This window comes from Mus caroli, chromosome 5 (genome assembly GCF_900094665.2).
Source record: "Mus caroli chromosome 5, CAROLI_EIJ_v1.1, whole genome shotgun sequence".
NCBI lineage: Eukaryota > Metazoa > Chordata > Mammalia > Rodentia > Muridae > Mus > Mus caroli.
Window position 1 is genome coordinate 237,715 of NC_034574.1, and position 16,944 is coordinate 254,658.

General features: G+C 43.5%; 1 protein-coding gene across 2 annotated transcripts in view; it reads left to right on the top strand.

Annotated features, from left to right (window-relative positions):
* The window catches only part of Cdk6 (cyclin dependent kinase 6), a 240,321-nt gene extending 223,641 nt beyond the window's left edge, over positions 1-16,680 (top strand). For both annotated transcript variants that reach the window (XM_021162511.2, XM_029477311.1), the window contains 3 exons: positions 5,938-5,988; positions 9,988-10,123; positions 11,289-16,680. In XM_021162511.2, coding sequence (XP_021018170.1) covers positions 5,938-5,988; positions 9,988-10,123; positions 11,289-11,435 — 334 coding nt within the window. In that variant the 3' untranslated portion in view covers positions 11,436-16,680. The remainder of the gene's footprint in view (positions 1-5,937; positions 5,989-9,987; positions 10,124-11,288) is intronic.
* The last annotated feature ends 264 nt before the right edge of the window (positions 16,681-16,944 follow it).

Here is a 16,944-nt window from a genome sequence, read left to right on the forward strand (position 1 = left end):
AGCACTTGTGAGGTCTTGAGTTTAATTCTCAGATATATGTATGTATGTATGTATGTATGTGTGTGTGTGTGTGTGTGTGTACACACACACACACACACAAAGAAAGACATGTAGAGAAGATTTCAAGAGAGGCTTGAAGAAAAGCCTTGCCAATAAACACCAAAAAGATGTGCTTGTTTTGCCTGGCAGTGCCATAGATGGCATTGAACACAATTTTGCCACTGGATTTTGTAATACCCTCCTGTAGTAGAAAAAAAATGCTTGCTTAGCTATATTAGTGAAATGAATTTCTTTCATAAAGGATTTCAAGGCTATCAAAGATGGCTCAGTGAATAAAGATGCTTTTTGCCAAACCTGAGAACTTGAGTTTAGTCTCCTGCGTCCAAACAATGGAAGGACAGGGCCATGGCCTAAAAGCTGACCTCTGACCTCCACGCATGCACTGTGATGCTCGTGTATACACATCCTAAATAGATAGATAGATAGATAGATAGATAGATAGATAGATAGATAGATAGATAATAGGTTAGTACAGTTTTATCTTCACATTAACTGTTGTAAGGTATAAAAATGGAATATCTAGGGCTGGCGAGATGGCTCAGTGGTTAAGAGCGCCAACTTCTCTTCCGAAGATCCTGAGCAACCACATGGTGGCTCACAACCATCTGTAACGAAATCTAATGCCCTCTTCTGGAGTGTCTGAAGACAGCTACAGTGTACTTACATATAATAAATAAAATCTTTTTTAAAATGGAATATCTAACATAAAAACTTGGAAATAAGCTAAAATTATTATTCATAATAGTCATTAAAATGAATAATACTCCATTTCCAGGCATTACCCACACACATACAAATATTGACAAATAAGTTGGTTTCAAAGTGTGACATGACAAAGCCCTAGCTCATGTGAGAGTTCAAAATATGAAAAGATTCATGTCTATAAGTTGTGCAAATAAATGATCATGGGAGAGGTGAGTACCTGTGGGGGTCAGAGGGCATCTCAAGTATTGGCCCTTGCCTTTACCCTGTAAGACTTGGTCTTTGTGCTCTCTGCGGCTGCCACTCGGGCTAGCTGACCCACAGATTTTGGGGGTCTCTCCTTCTCTGCCTCCCAGTGCAACATTGGTGCTCTGGAGCAAATGAGGTACACTTGCAACCACTAGACCTGGCTTTCCATGGGTCCTGAGAGTTTGAACTCCTGCCCTCATGCATGTGCAAGCCTTTTCTTTACCAAAGCAACCCTGACAGCCATTGACAACACAGACAGAGTGCTCTGTTTCCTGTAGTCACGCCTACATTTGTCTATACATTTCAATTTATCAGCACATGTCATTTATTGTTTTAAATATGTATTTCTTCTTTCTGGGTTTTCTGAGTACCTATTGATTGCCAAGTCTAAATCTAACAATTTTCCCATCTGGACCTTATTATGAAGAAAGTAATAAGTATGTGTATATCTGTATGTGTATGCACACATATTTTCAAATAAAAACTTAAAAAAGAATGTGCAGTCATCTCAAGAAATGAATATAAGGTAAATTATACACACATAACCACATATGCCCAGAGCTGAGGGGTACACAGAGCCGATGAATGACAGTTCTGGGCTAGCGGAATTACTTTTATATTATTTTAGTTTTAGTTATGCTAGCATTCATGAAACAGCTGTTCTCTCTTCTCTTGAGAGACGGCAAGGGTGCTTCCAGCCGCTTAAGTGTGGGATTGGAAAGAATAAAGTTTGACCTTCTTCTGTGTGCGTGAGCTGAGCAGTATGTAAGGAGTCTACCCATATCAAGCCAAGAACTTGGGAAGGGCCATGCTGGGGTCTGGGGAGAGCTGGTGCGTCCCCGTTAAATTGGCAGTGGAGAGAGCTGTATTGTTATAACAATATTGTTATAACAGTTGTAACAAGCTGAAACAATTACAACTGTTATAACAATATTGTTATAACAGTTGTAACAAGCTGAAAGAATACATCCACTATAACAACCCAGGGAGTTTTAGGACATGATTACTCTTCTGAGCTTTGCAAATGCACAGTAATTTGCAGGAAGCCCTTCTCTTGCCCTGTGGAGGAAAGCGAGCCCAGTAATGAAAATGAAGAGGGGCCACCTGTCAGCTGACTACAGTCTAATCAAAACACCAGCTTGAGGCTCATCTGGTTGATTCAGTTTAAGTGTTTAGTGATGTATCTTAGAGTACAGGTTACAATAGGAAAATAAGCATAAACCATAACACAGACTTATGCCTCCAAAGCCCTTGAGGGTCGCTTGCTGCTGGGCTCACTTGTAAAAATCACTTGGAAGTTTGATTTGCAGGGTGATCTAGTTTTTAAAACCAGCTTTTAAAATAAGGAGGGAGGAAGGGAAGGAGGAGAGGGAGAGAGGGGGAGGGGGAGGGAGAGAGGTGGTGAGGATAGATGAGTCTTCTAAAGCTAAAGAAGTACCTTCAGCTGGGTCATAGGAAAGGCAGAGTGAGGACTAAGAACGGACCCGTGAAGAGCCACCTGGTGTCTTTGGCAGAAGGTGCTGCTATATAAGGTTTATGCTTAAGCGAACAGAAAGTCATCTAAAGTAATCGTAGTTTGTGATGATAATAATATAATGTGTGAAACTCACGGTCTTTGGTAATGTCCTATGTAATAAAAAACGATTTTCCTTATATGTTAATTTTAGGAAGAGGCTATTTTTGTATTGTATTACTGAGCCAGAAAAGAAAAAATGTGTGCACAGAAGTATCTTTGAAATTTTAAAAAGTGTCCTTCAGATTTGCTTCTTTCAGTAGAGTGTCTCTATTGCTGAATTTTAAATAATTTATTTAAAAGAATTAATAGTCTGTGATCCAGAGAGTGGACAGAAAAAAGAGATAACATGGTATCAAAAAAAATATTACACTAGTTCTTTCTCTTGTGTGCCTTTGTCCCACTGGGTACCATCAAGCATCCCTCTCCATCCTCATTCCTCCTGTAGGACCTCTCTAAGGTCCCTTTGGAATTCTGGGACACACAGGCTTTCTCAGGCCATGCTGTGAAATAGATTTGAGGTTATATGGGCCTCATCTAGTTTGTCTCTGCCTCGCCCCCTTTACTTCTTTCTGTCATTCTATTCATTTGTTCCTTCAGCCCTCTGCTTCCTTCCTCTCAGTCATAAAGATCCCGCCAAGTCAGCTCATTTCTCCCCGCTCCCACCTCACCCCCATCCCCATCTCTTGTCAGTCAGCTGAGTCAGTTTCCATAATTACAAAATGTCACCTAGGGGGCGACATTAAACCAAAAACCATGCTCCTTTCCTTGAGGCTGGGCACAGAGATAACACAGGTGGTTGTGGAGGGCCTGGTAGCAGGTGCTGAGTTCAGTGTATACACACACACACACGGTTTATATCTGTACTTCTGTTTGAACATGTTTAACCTCATCTTAAGTAGGTCATTTGAGGATGTCTAACATGGCAAAGGAGAGTAATTATTCATTGGCTCCAGTCAGCCTACATGCCTTCTTGTCTCCTCAGAATACACAGACTGGCCTCTGAGATCTTTTTAAATCCGAGAGCATCAGAGAGAGACTATTTCCTGGGGTCCTGTAGCTGCCTTGCCTCCTCTCTCCATGTCCCTCTGTTGCACATCAAGCTTTGAGCAGGATGCAAGCATGTATTCTTATTACCACCACTTTCCTCCTGGGCACAGATGGCCTCCTGTAGACTTAAACCAGCTCATGTGGACTAGTCAGAATTCTCCTCTAGAAACTAGATTGTTTGAACATTTCCATCACGTTCATAATTACCTCCTTAGCTTTTTCCCTCCAACAAGCGCTCATCTTCCTGTCTATTGACTACGTATCTGCATCCAATAAACCATTTTACTGGCAGCTGACATTTCACTGCATACAGTCACCTCTCAGCAGATCTGTGTAACTGCAGGTAAACCATATCTGCTGCAAAGCTAAATGACAAGAGTTCAGGGTCATGTTGTACACCAGATTTCTCCAAAGAGATGGCACTCATTCATTGTGGTACCCTGAGTTGCTGCATCAGAGGGATTTCAGTCTCCACAGAGGACATCATCATCCTGAATGTTCACAGGACATTCTAATGTCACTGAGGCCCTGCTTGTCACACTTGTCACTAAAGGAAGTAATGGCTAATTCAAAGATGGCAGAGCACAGTTCATCCTATAGACCAAATCCAGCCAATAAGTAGAGATAACACAATAGTAGAATATCGGTCCTGGTGCCCTCTGCTGGAACACCCAACGGTAAAATTAACATTTTTTTTTCTAGGATGCCATTGAAAACTTTGTCAGGATAGAAGAGAGTCAAAAACTGAGGGGGCTGGGTTTCCATGACTGGTGCTGATCCGTCCTCCCCAAAACCTGCGCATTGAAAACCTCTTAAGCTTCAGATAGGCCATTAGATTAGGAAGTGGATCCCTCACACATATTCGAGCTCAGCCAAGACAGGCGCATTTTTCCTCCCCTTGGAGCAACAGTCCCCTTCCCTCCACCTTGTCCCAGGGTTGCCTGACACCCACATTCAAACCGTAGCAGCTACAAGTGAGTGCACAGTGAGTGGTGGGTTGCTTCCTTTCATGTTGAAGTAGAGCAAGAATTTAAAGGCTCATGGACCTTCAGAGAGCAGTCTGATTACAGGACCCCACAGCCCTAGCTTGTGAACGCCAGGACTCTAAAGTACCCCCTTCTAGAGCCCCCATGCTGCTTCTCCCAAGTGGCTTAGCTGCAGAGAGCTGAGCTAAGAGAACATTTGTGATGAAAATCAGGGTTTTGACATAACCGCAAGATGCTCAGCTCAGGCTTCAGAGAACATCTTCACTTTCTACTTTGCTTATTTTTTGAGACCCATTTAAAGGCTAGTAAGGTAGCAACCTCAGTAATGGAGTAACACTTCTTACCTGTGGGGTTGGATGCCATCAGCACACATACACTTTATATAATGCAATAAATGATATAATAAGGAATATAATTCTTGATGATAATCATCAATATTTTAAGTAGGTTAATATTAATAGAGCCAGTTGTAGTGGTTTGGCAGTAGAGACTCTGAGGCAGGAGGATGGTGCAGTTGAGGCTACTTTGAGTCCACATAATAATCTACTCCAGGCAAGAGCCGGCTTTGGGGAGAAGCTCTCACTCAAAAATATTCAAAAATTAAAAGGAGACAAAAAAAAGCTATTTATGTTCACCAAGCAAAGAGTTAGAAAAGATTTACTTGTGTACTACAGATGTACAATAATAATAAATAAATAATAGTAATAAGTGTGTGTCAATTAGAGGAAAGTATTAGGACAAGACTTATGGGGAAACCTACAGATGTCCCCACCCTCAAAGGACTATTTGGTCTACTTGGGAAAACACCAGAAATGTCACAAAGGGAGTTTATTTTATTGCCAGTGAAATGGTTGCTGTAGATAAGGAAGGCTTTGAGTTCAGAAGAGGGCACAGTAGCCTCTGAACATGTGACAGTTAGCAAGTATAGTACTAAGGAAGCAGCAAGCTGCACGCTCCCAGATCCAGGACAGATAAGAGAGAGGCCCGCAAGGAAGGACCCTGGGTGTGAACCGCATGCTGAGGGTAGCCTCAGGACTCCCACATACCTTCAGTGGGAGGCTCGAACTGAGATGGGCTCCACCCTATTGCTAAATTACAGTGAACTGTAAAACCCAGGCCTGTAGGCAGAGCTTTGTCACTGCCACAGCTGCAAACAGGACACGTGGTTCTGAACATGAGCTAGCACAGCAACCAAGAGAGGCCCTGCTGGGAGGAAAGTGCACAGAAAGCCACCCTTGACCAGAGAGGGGTGATCACACTCCTTGCTCCCGTCAGTAAAAGAGCGTCTTGCTTGCTGCTGAGCAGTGCTAATGACAGATAATTGGAATGTACTTTCAGGAAATGCCTGATTTGAAGATGTTCTCTTTATTCTTGCAGGCCTCTTTTTCGTGGAAGTTCAGACGTGGATCAACTAGGGAAAATCTTGGAGTAAGTAATACTTTTATAGTCGTCCATCACAGTAAGCATTTGCAGTGGCTTTCCTCTGACTTTCTCTTCTCTTCCTTGCTCCAAGCTGCTACTGCAGGCAGTCTGACTAGTTGTGTGACGAGTCGCCACAAGGTAGAAGAGCTGTGTCATACGGTCATGACGCGTAGCCTTGATGCTGTGTCCTGAATGCTTTCGTGTTGCCTGGGTGGGTCTTTGCTGCTTCTCCTTCCTTGAGCTCTGAGCTCCCACTCCATGGTACAGATGTGTTGGCTGCTCATGGTCACATCAAATTTACTTCTCGTAAGAGATGGGACACTTGGTGGTGGCGTAGGACCCCAGCCTGTCCAAATCGACATCCTGTTCCCATTGAGGATAACCTGATCATTCCTGCTGGGTTTGCTTTGCATTGCACAGTAGATGACAGAATTCGAGCCAGTCACATTCCCCACCCCACCCCCAGAACACCAAAATAGGGAACAGTTTGAGCTCTCATCTTAGTCTGTAGCTGAATGACTGTGTGAGAGGAAGTCACACGAAGCGCTCTAGAGTGGGTTTACTGCACCGTGCCCAGCTCCCAATTGCTGACTTAACCCTTTTCTTCGTTAACTTTTGCCCCCTGAGCGATGGAAGGGACTCCAGTTTCTCCATGCAGTCTGTTCTCCAGCTCGGGCATTGCTCCATCGCTCTCCGGTGATTTGCAAATTTCATTCGTACCTGCGTGTTTGAGCATGCTTTTTGTGTCACTAGAATGTAACTGGGCCTTCTCACAAGGCGTGCTGTGTGGCATCCTTTTGCTGAGTCCCACCCCAAGAGAGGGAAAATGGAAAGAGATAGGGTCCTGGCTAAAAATCACCACTGTTAACACTTTTATGAATCTCAACCACAAGTGCTTTTTATGGAATTTAAAAATCTATCAGACCCCTTCCCTCTACCCATGTCCAAATAATGCCCCTACAGAATTTCCTATTTAAATGTGATTGCCTCAGACCTGGAACCACCCCAAAGCTGAGGTTCTTTCAGGAACTGGTCTGGTCTGGTCTGGGGACTTCCCAGGTTGTGGGCAGTCACCAGTACCTCATCTCCTGACGATACTGTAAAGTGGACACTTTCTCCACCTAGCCTTTTGTTAGGCTGCCTATGCATGGAAAGCTCCTGTCGCTAACCACTGGACTCTGAGACTGGAACGTGTCCTGTATGCATGTGATCTTCAAGAGGGACCCGGGAACATAAACGTTCTAGTAATACCCTGTTGAGTTAAAAGGTGATCTTGGTGGCATGTGCCTGCTGGGCCCTGGAGGCCATCATCTGCTCTCCCTTTCTTATGCCTGGTAGGATTCCTAGCCACCTCCAGCACCCAGTCTCTGGACCTGTGGCATTACATGTACTCTCAGACCACGAAGCCAATGCAGTAGGACAGAAGGGACATTTTGCTTGTTCCGTGGGAAAGCCTGCTTGACTTTTGGCCAAGGCCTGGCACTCCCACATAGCTGACAGAAGAACAGCTGGAAAGCCTTGTCTGTTTGGTGCCTTTAGATTACACTGGTTTTGTTTCATTTCTCTGAACATGCTCTCAACAGGAAAAGGACAATGCTGCGCCCTAGTGTCACTGCTAAACGACTTCATTATTTCCACCACAGCCATCTTTACGGTCTGTGCCCTGTAGTTCTTCCCGGTGTAAACAGTGAACGGTTACAGATGCTATCCAACCGTCCAAATAGAGAAGTATGATGCAGGCCTTTTCAAATGAACCTGTCATGATTTCATTTTTTTATGCTCATTAAGGGCCATGACAGTCCTTATTGGACAGGAAGCTGATTTTTTTTTCCCTAAGGAAAGTCATAGTCTCACACTCTTAATAAGGTAAGCTGTAGACACATTTCTACTTTCAGAGAACATTGAGTGCTTCAGAAGGAAAGCACTTAGGCCATGGCATTTAGAGCATTTTCTAAGAGCAGTATCATAGTTAAGTGGAGGTATAAAAGATGCTGAACATGGATTGAGGAGAACCAAGGCTGTCCGCACAGTGTGTGACCTGGGCAGGCATTCTCCTTCCTCATTTTGTCTTCCATCCCTACAGTGAGGTGGCACACCTGACCTGTGTGTCTCACAGCTTTTTACAGGAGATGGAGAAGACAGTAGGCTCTAAGGTTTATTTGTATGTGTTTGTGTATGTGTGTATGTGTGTGGTATGTATCCATGCATTAGGTGTGGTTAATATGTATTTACATACCAGACAGGTAGACAGACTGTTTCTCTGAAAGCGTCTTGGCTTCTGACTGCTGCATTCATAAGGTTTCAAATCAGCAGGTATGTTCAGAGCTACTAATAACACTCAGGAGGCTGAGACAGGAGGATTTTCAGTTTGAGACCAGCCTGGGATACCTAGTGAAACACTATCTCAAAAGAAAAGATGCTGTCTGTCAATAAAGTGATTTAAAGTCTAAGCATCATTACAATCCTAAGGGGCTGATAATAAGGATGTACTAAAGTCCTTATATGAAAGGGCACACATTTCAAACTGTTTGTCAGCCATATCCCATACTACCCAAACCCATCTCCATGTTACCTTTCGTGGTTATGACGACATTTTTACCCCTTCATTACCCACTATAGACCTGGCTATTGAGCACACTTCTATGATGCCCAAGTCATGATTTTGCTCAATGATTCCAGGAAGTCTATCCATGAGTCTTTGGATGCCCGAGTAATCTAACTAACTCTCTGCAGATGCCCAGTGGGGACAGAGTTAGTGGCACCCAAAGCTGCTCTTTCCAGGGAGGTCTGTGACCTGGGCTCTGTAAAGGGAAGGGAACAGTGATAAAGCCCTGTGACATTTGCCTGTCACATTACATTATCCTGTGACATTTACCACCTCCCTTCCTAAAAGATGCTTGTGACCACGCCTTCTAGGCCTGCGCTTCAGGAAGTCAGAACAGAACCTTAATTCAGGCCAGCACCATTTCTAATTAGGGTTAAAATAGTTTGGATCAATATCTGGGTTACTATATATCCTGTCCACTAAACTGTGACTTTGTCTTCTTTTAGTTCAGAGTTACTCAGTCTGTACTGTCCAAATACACTTAGCACCTATACATAAACTATAAATAATACTACACCTGGATAAATTATATAGGGCCACCTGCTTACCATTAATAAGTAACAAATGGTACTGTAATATGCAGTTTCAGTAAATTACTGCCAACCCTCATTGTAACCATAAATTATTGTTGTCACGTACATAAAGACACCAGGGCTCATAGTTGTCATGTAATTTGTCCTTACCTGTCAATTAAGGGCAGGTGCTGAATTTGAAGCCACGTCTGCCTATTTCGAAAGCTCTTTTATGACTCGATGTTTCCTCCACATTTCTGATCCCAGAATGGTAGTCAGGGGCAAATCTAAATGATACCCTTTCTAATTGACTGTTTCTCACTCTGGAATACCATTACACAGCGCTTGTATGAAACAGGCCCATCATAGTTTTTAACCTTATCTTTGAGTCTAATTTATGTAATGGCTTAGAATACTTTACTCTTTAATTTAAGAACCTCAGCCAAAGTGATGCATGTCACAAGCCGTGCTGGATAAACTACGTGAAAACACATTTTCACAGAACTGTTGTATCACACCATAAAGCAAAGCTTCCGGTGTAGGTGAAGACTTTGTATATCTGATGAGTGTCCTTCAGAATAGCAGACCCTGCCTAGTCACTACACCAAGACTTACACCAGGGGGCGCCCTGCCCTATCACTAAGCCAGGACTTCTCCCTGGCTACACCAGTGCCATTCACATACACACCTTCCACTGGGGGTCTGCTGCCAGGGACAGACGCTTCCTCTTGTCAGTGAAGTTTGCAGTAGGGTAAATGAGAAGTCCTTTCTGTCATGAGGTGGGATTCTCCCTGTGCCTGCCCTGTATCATTTGCCTGTTCTAAGATTTGGTAAGGAAGGTCATGTTTAAACCGCAGGTGTTTACATTCCCATCTGGTTCTTCCGTAGTGTCATTGGACTCCCAGGAGAGGAAGACTGGCCTAGGGACGTGGCCCTTCCCCGGCAGGCTTTTCATTCCAAATCTGCCCAACCCATCGAGAAGTTTGTGACAGATATTGACGAACTAGGCAAAGACCTACTTTTGGTAAGTTCCTGGGATGCCATCGGCTTGTGCCCCAACCACATGGCAACCACGTGGCATGGGAGGCTGTATTCTCTTTTGTGGGTTCTGTTTCCAGCTGGTGAGTTTTGATTCTGCAATGTCTTCCTAACCCAGCTCTCAACACTTGAATGTGTATTTGGACGAAGCTTTACAAGACTCTAGATTCCTTGGGCAAAGGCTTCTTGACAAGAAATTGCATTTCTTCGCTTGAAGTTTCATGCCACTTGAAGCAACATGCTAGTCACATCTTTGCAAAATATTTTCCCCCAAAGGAACCATGTAACAATACTTGTAGTTATTGATTTACTGAATAAGTACCTTGTGTGCTATTCACATATAAGATATCCCATTAAAAACAAGATCCTAGGGCTGGAGAGGTGTCTCTGTTCTCAAGAATATGCATCACTTTTGCAGAGGGCCCAAGTTCAGCTCCCAGCACCTGTACCCAGCAGCTTACAGCAGCCTGGAACTCTAGCTCCAGAGACACTCTTGGCCCCACAGGCGTCTGGGTTCAAACGCACATTCCCACACACAGAGACGGGAATACTTATACTTAAAATGAAGTTTTTGGTTTTGTTTTTTTTTAATAAGCACTTTCGTACTTTGAAACTCAAACTCCTCGCTGTTGGTGCTGTGTATAACGTCCGTCCTGCAGACACAGAAGGCTCTTCTTCCTTCTCTGTTCTCAGTCAGAGTCCTAGGAGGACTAAGTCTGTTATTGATCCTGAATCAGGAGCCCGTACTCTTGATTCAGACCGTGGGTCTATCAAAACCTGCATGTGTCTGTGTATCTCACCCTGCCTGGTGGTATGTTTTTCTCATGGAGGCAAGTAGAACCATGACCAAAGGCCTAGGTCAGTTATGTGGTCAGGGCAGCTTGAAGAAAGGTGAGAATGTTCAACCCTTGAGTAAGTTGTGATGCTAGAAGGTAGTTTTAAGTCAGGTGTCTGATAATCACATTAATCGTTTTTACGGAAGCAATGCGTCTTGTGTCTGGGTGTTTTACTTTAGTTCACTGTCGTGCTAGTTAGTGACTTGCTCCCCAGATAGAACCGTGGAAAAATTTTAGCCACCTTTTCCAAGACTTTCCCCCAAGGTCCAGTGTTTGCCGTGCTATGTTTCACACCAGATGTTCTCTTTATTGCAGAAATGTCTGATGTTTAATCCAGCTAAAAGGATATCCGCCTACGGCGCCCTGAATCACCCGTACTTCCAAGATCTGGAGAGATACAAGGACAACCTGCACTCTCACCAGCCATCCAACCAGAGCACCTCGGAGCTGAACACAGCCTGAGGTTCCTCGGGGATGCCCATGAGCTCGTCGTCTGAACACATTGGCGGCTGCGAGTCCCCTAAGCAAGCCTCTCAGAGCAGTCGAAGATTGCTGGCTGCCAACCTTCTGGCTGCCAGCTTCTGGGTGGGCTCTGCCTTACCAAGGAAACCACCTAGTTTACTGTTCAGAGATCAATGCAAGAGTGATTGCAGCTTTATGTTCGTTTGTACACTTGTTTGTTTTATCTGTTTGTTTCAAGAACCTGGAAAACTTCCAGAAGAAGAGAAGCTGCTGACCAATTGTGCTGCCATTTCGTTTTCTAACCTTGAATGCTGCCAGTGTAGGGTGGGAATCCAGGCCCAGCTGAGTTATGATGTAATCCGCCTGCAGCTGCTGGGCCTGCTTTGGTACTTGTGAGTGTGTGTGCATGCGTATGTGTGTGTAAGAGAGAGGAGGAGGGGAGAGAAAGACCCCTGATCTCGTCAAGTGTTTTTGTTTTTTGGGTTTTTTTTTTTTTTTTTGTAGAAAACAAGAATAATTGAATTTTAAAGAGTAGAGGTGACTGATAGTAAGAAGGGCTTGTTCAGTGAGAGGTGACTCACAATGGAGTCTTGTCCAGTTAGCAACGTTGAACCTAAGTCCTCAGATTTACCTTTCTGTCCAAAAGCTTTCGCTAGCAGTAAACAATAAAGGTTTAGATGCCACAAAAAAATGGGGGGAACCCCAATATTTTTAAGAGACTTTTTAAGGCATACATCTTCTATTTACTCTTTGGAAAGCTGAACTTAATGTGTCCCAGGCCCTATATATAGTATAGTATGTACTTAATTGTTTCTTTGGGGAAAGATGCTATAAGTATCTTATTACTTGCAATAGATTTAAGGAGTGAGTGTACCTCAGATAGGTTTTAAAGATAGAGAGCACCTATGTTTTCTGGTGTGAGATGTTATCATTTCCTTCACGTCTCTTGATACCTTGTTCTTTGTCTTAGGGAATCACTTCCTGCTCTGACTAGAGGCGGGAATACCATCTAGCTGTCTCCACCTCCCACCATGGCGCATCTGCCTCGTGCTGCCTTGTGTAGTGCCAACCTCTCAACCACCAGCACTTCTAATTCATTTTCCTGCCACTGCCTGGCTAACGACAGATGGCCCAGCTGCCCCAATCCCACACGGAAGCTTGCACGCTTCTGTCTTTCACCGAAAGCTTTGGGCATACGGCTCCCATTCCGCAACCCTAACAGTATCCCCTGTGCCTTCTTAGTACAGTCTTCCCCCTGCCGCAGCTGAGGTCACCTAGGCAGTGTAGCGTGCTTGTTCTGCGTGTGACCAGTATATAGACTACTACCGACTGTCACTTGGTGGTTCCTATCTTTAAAGTGTATGTTGTCAGTGTATGTTGTCAGTGTAATGTAAGTGTATGTTGTCAGTGTAATGTCTGAGGAAATGTCTTTTCCTNTCTTCTAGAGATAACTATTGACTGTCTAAAGTGATCTCTCTGTCTGTTCCGCAGGATGTGTTTCTGGGTTTTTGTTTTTGTTTTGTTTTGTTTTCTGAGGCCTCATGTCAGCCCTGCTTTCTGCAGAGCCAGCCTACCCTGGGCATTATAAACAACTGTACCTTACTGTTTTCTTTCAGTCCTTTATATTCTGTGCCACTTTGCCTTATTATCTGTGGCTTAGTGCTAAGCAGCACTACTCCATAGAAGGTGTAGAAGAATAGCTGAGTTTTGAATCGTGTTTGAGCACATTTAAGTAAAAGCTAGATGGTGCTTCACTGTAGAGCTTTGAAAGACTGCCTGATGTTTCGCACGGCAGTGTAACCTCCAGATGGTGTTTGTATGTTATGGAGCCCTACTGTGTTTCTCGTAGCTGAACAATGCATGTGGTTATTTGTTTGTTTGTTTGTTTTTTGGTTTTTCGGGACAGGGTTTCTCTGTGTAGCCCTGGCTGTCCTGGAACTCACTCTGTAGACCAGGCTGGCCTCGAACTCAGCAATCCGCCTGCCCCTGCCTCCCGGGTGCTGGGACTAAAGGCGTGGCCGCCACGCCCGGCTGTGCATGTGGTTATTTGTATGGAGAAGAATTAGATGTCTGTCCTGCAAGCTTTGGAGGTTGGGAATCATCTTCTTTTTTTTTTTTTATTTTTATTTTTAACATTACATTACATTCTTCTGATTCAGTATCACAAGAAAAGATTTTTCTTTTTTCAAAAACAAAACTTTAAGAAGCCAGAGGCTAGGCTGTGGAAATGTTCTGCACTCGTCCTTAGAGCTCTGCTGCCAACACTGCCAGCCCTCGAGACAGAGTCAGCCTGGAACCTCTGGGACAAGGGCTACACGAGCTCTCACCTGGACAGCGAGTTCTGCCTTGTCATTGAACAAGGTCCAAAATACAGACATGTTTGCTAGGGCCTAGAAATCGACCATAAAACTCACTGCATTGAGACCTAATCCATTCTATATTAACATCCATGTGATAAAGTGAAAATAATTTTGAGGGTTTTGCTTTCGAAAAAAAAAAAAAAGGAAGGAAGGAAGAAAAAGAAAAGAAAAAAGAAAAAGAAAGGGTTGTTTTCCTTAGATTTGCTCAAGAAAAATACAGCTATCCTAAACTGGAACCTTCCCATATTCTTTAGAGTTTTAAGTATAGAGTTTAACTTCACTTTTGTCTGCTATCTTGGGCTTATTTCTAAGTAGTTTTGGTGAGTGGGGTAGTGGGAGGTTAATTTTGGGGTCTTTTTTTTTTGGCTTTGTGTGTGTGTGTGTCTGTGTGTGTTTATGTGTGTGCTTATGTGTTTGGCTTTTGGGTTTGGTTGGTTAGTTGTTTAGTTTGTTTGTTGTTGTTGTTGTTTATTTTGCTTTTTCTAGACAGGGTTTCTCTGTATAGCCCTGGCTGTCCTGGAACTTGCTCTGTAGACCAGGCTAGCCTCAAACTCAGAGATCCACTTGCCTCTGTCTCGAGTGTGCTTGAACTAAAGGCATGAGCTACCCCCTCAGCCCACTCCCAACTTTGAGTAATATTTTTAAATCATACACATGTTGGTATTAGAAACATGGCATATTGTAGTAGATGGTACAGAAAGTGCACTGCAGCCTTTCTGGACGTCATATGTCTGCCCCAGCTCTTCATTCACATAGGTGCTCTCTTGATATGTCTTTACATCAGACTCACACCTCTGAAACCCAGTTTTCACACAAGAGACTTGCCGTTGGGGTCTTTAGTAGCCCAAGGAAACATAGAGTAAACTGAAGAGCTTACTGTGTGCAGCTTATCCTTATATGGCCTCATCCAGTCACAGGTCTTTGTCAGAATCTAACCATTGATTCACTGAGGAGACCCTACTGCCCTGTGGTTCCACTGAAGCAGCTTTTAGTGAGAATAGGGCAAGAATATACCGAATAGCTTCTGTTCAAGGTTTGGTTCCAGGGACTCTAACATTTACAGGACTGGCTGGAGTTACAACAACCTCTTAAAGAGGGTGGGGCGGGTTCTCCAGTTAGACCCCCTAACCTCACAGGTGAGGAGTCCTAACCTGCCAGCCTTAGAAACACAATTGCCGAGTACCTGAGAGCACCCAGTGGCCCGCTGCCTCCTACTCAGCCCCTCTTTAAAGAAGACAGATGGTTAAGCCATGGAGAAGCTGTTTGGGTAGTGCGGGGCCATTTCTGCCCCCAGCTTGTCATGATTTTTCTCTCAGGACCCACTCTCTGACCAATAGACTTGAATTTAGCCCCAAGTGATTTACTAAACTCAGCTCAGAAGCTCACTTAAAAATAGGACCTCCACGTGGTCGTGCTAAGTAAAAATGAAGACCCCAGGTTGCACAGGGTGCTGCTATCTCAAAGACAATACTTTCCTTTGAATAGAAAGCTGTGCCGTCAACCCTGCAATGGGGTGCTAGCCAACTTGTTTGAGAAAGTCAGGAGCAAGCATTTTGAATTTTAAAGAATGTCCTGAACTTGTCTTAAGTAACCATAGCTGCTTTATTAAAAGCTGTGACTATAAAGCCAGTCACAGCCATCGTCACTAAATCATGTCAACCTTCAAACATCACAGTTGTTTCAATCTTCTGTCCAAAGAACTCCTCTTCTGGAGAAAACCTGAATTTGGTTTTGGCTTTTTGTCTTGTCTTGTTTTGTTTTTCCTGATATGGGGTGTCTCTGTGAAGCCCTGGCTATCCTGGACCAGGTTGGCCTCGAACTCATGTAGATCTGCCTGCTAGGACTAAAGACATGCACCACCATGACAGCTGACTATTTTTTATGATGAGCACAGAAGTGGCTCACATTTTCTTAAAGCACACTTTTGTCACATAGTAGAGTCTAGGAAAGAATAACATTGAAAGTCCCCACCCCAGTGTGACACTTGTGTAAGCACATATGGATAGCCATCGGAAGAATACATGCTTGCTTGTAACATGAAATTAAAGACATTGTATAATTTCTTAATCTTTAAACATTACAAAAAAGTGGCAACAGTATGTTTAAGGTTATTTTAAATTTTACATAAATTCTTAACCATATTTGTTTGCCTTTAAGTATACTCTAAGAATTATAATTAAGTATAATTATGTCATCCCACACATTCACCACTTATGGACTAGGTATGTCAAAATACACAAATTCTGTATTCCTTGTTTCATAGGAAGAAAGCAGCCATCTGAAACTCTACTCACATATATGCTCTAGGCATATATATACATACATATATATGTATATATATGCCTAAGAATATCTATAAAAAATTAAAGTTTAAAAGGCCTTTGCCTCTCCTGCAGCTGAGAATAGACAACTTATAAGCCTTATCCAAAAACCATGATAAAGGGGTCATGTGCATCCTTACAAAAACCCCTTATCCTGTGCGTACTTATATCCAAGTACATCCTAAGGAAGGTGTCCGTGCATTCATCCGCCACGGTGGGGAAGCTGCCTGGTGCACGGTGTGAGTCCTGGAATGATTAGTGATGGTGGTCCCTCAATGAGGACACCTTCGTCCCCACCAGTTTCCTTCCTATGGACAGACTCAGTCCAGTTATACAGGCCAGGAGGGGCTGGTGCCCACAGCCTCCTGCCTCTGCAAGGTAGGGTTGCGTATCTCAAACATCTCTAACTCAGTTTCAGCTTTGTTGTTCTTGTTTAAGGAAATAAGCCAATAAGCCAAAACTATTTTTGTTGTTGTTCTCTTGTCTTCTGAAAGAGAAGGGATGGATTTTAAATGTTTCTCTCAATTTGATCTTTCAAATTTTTCTAATGAAGTACCAAATTGCTGCTGCTGCTGCTTCTTCTTCTTCTTCTTCTTCTTCTTCTTCTTCTTCTTCTTCTTCTTCTTCTTCTTCTTCTTCTCCTTCTTTTTTTAAATGTTTTCTTCTAGGGTTTTCTTGTTTTGTTTTGGTTTTGGTTTGGTTTGTTTTCAGCAAGTTAGGTAACTTGAGTGGACTTCCACTAAGATGTCCACACCTCTGTGCTCTGATCCTCTGACCCCTCCAAAAAATAGCCACCTGGGAATAAATGCAGGCTCCCCTTCCCCCGCC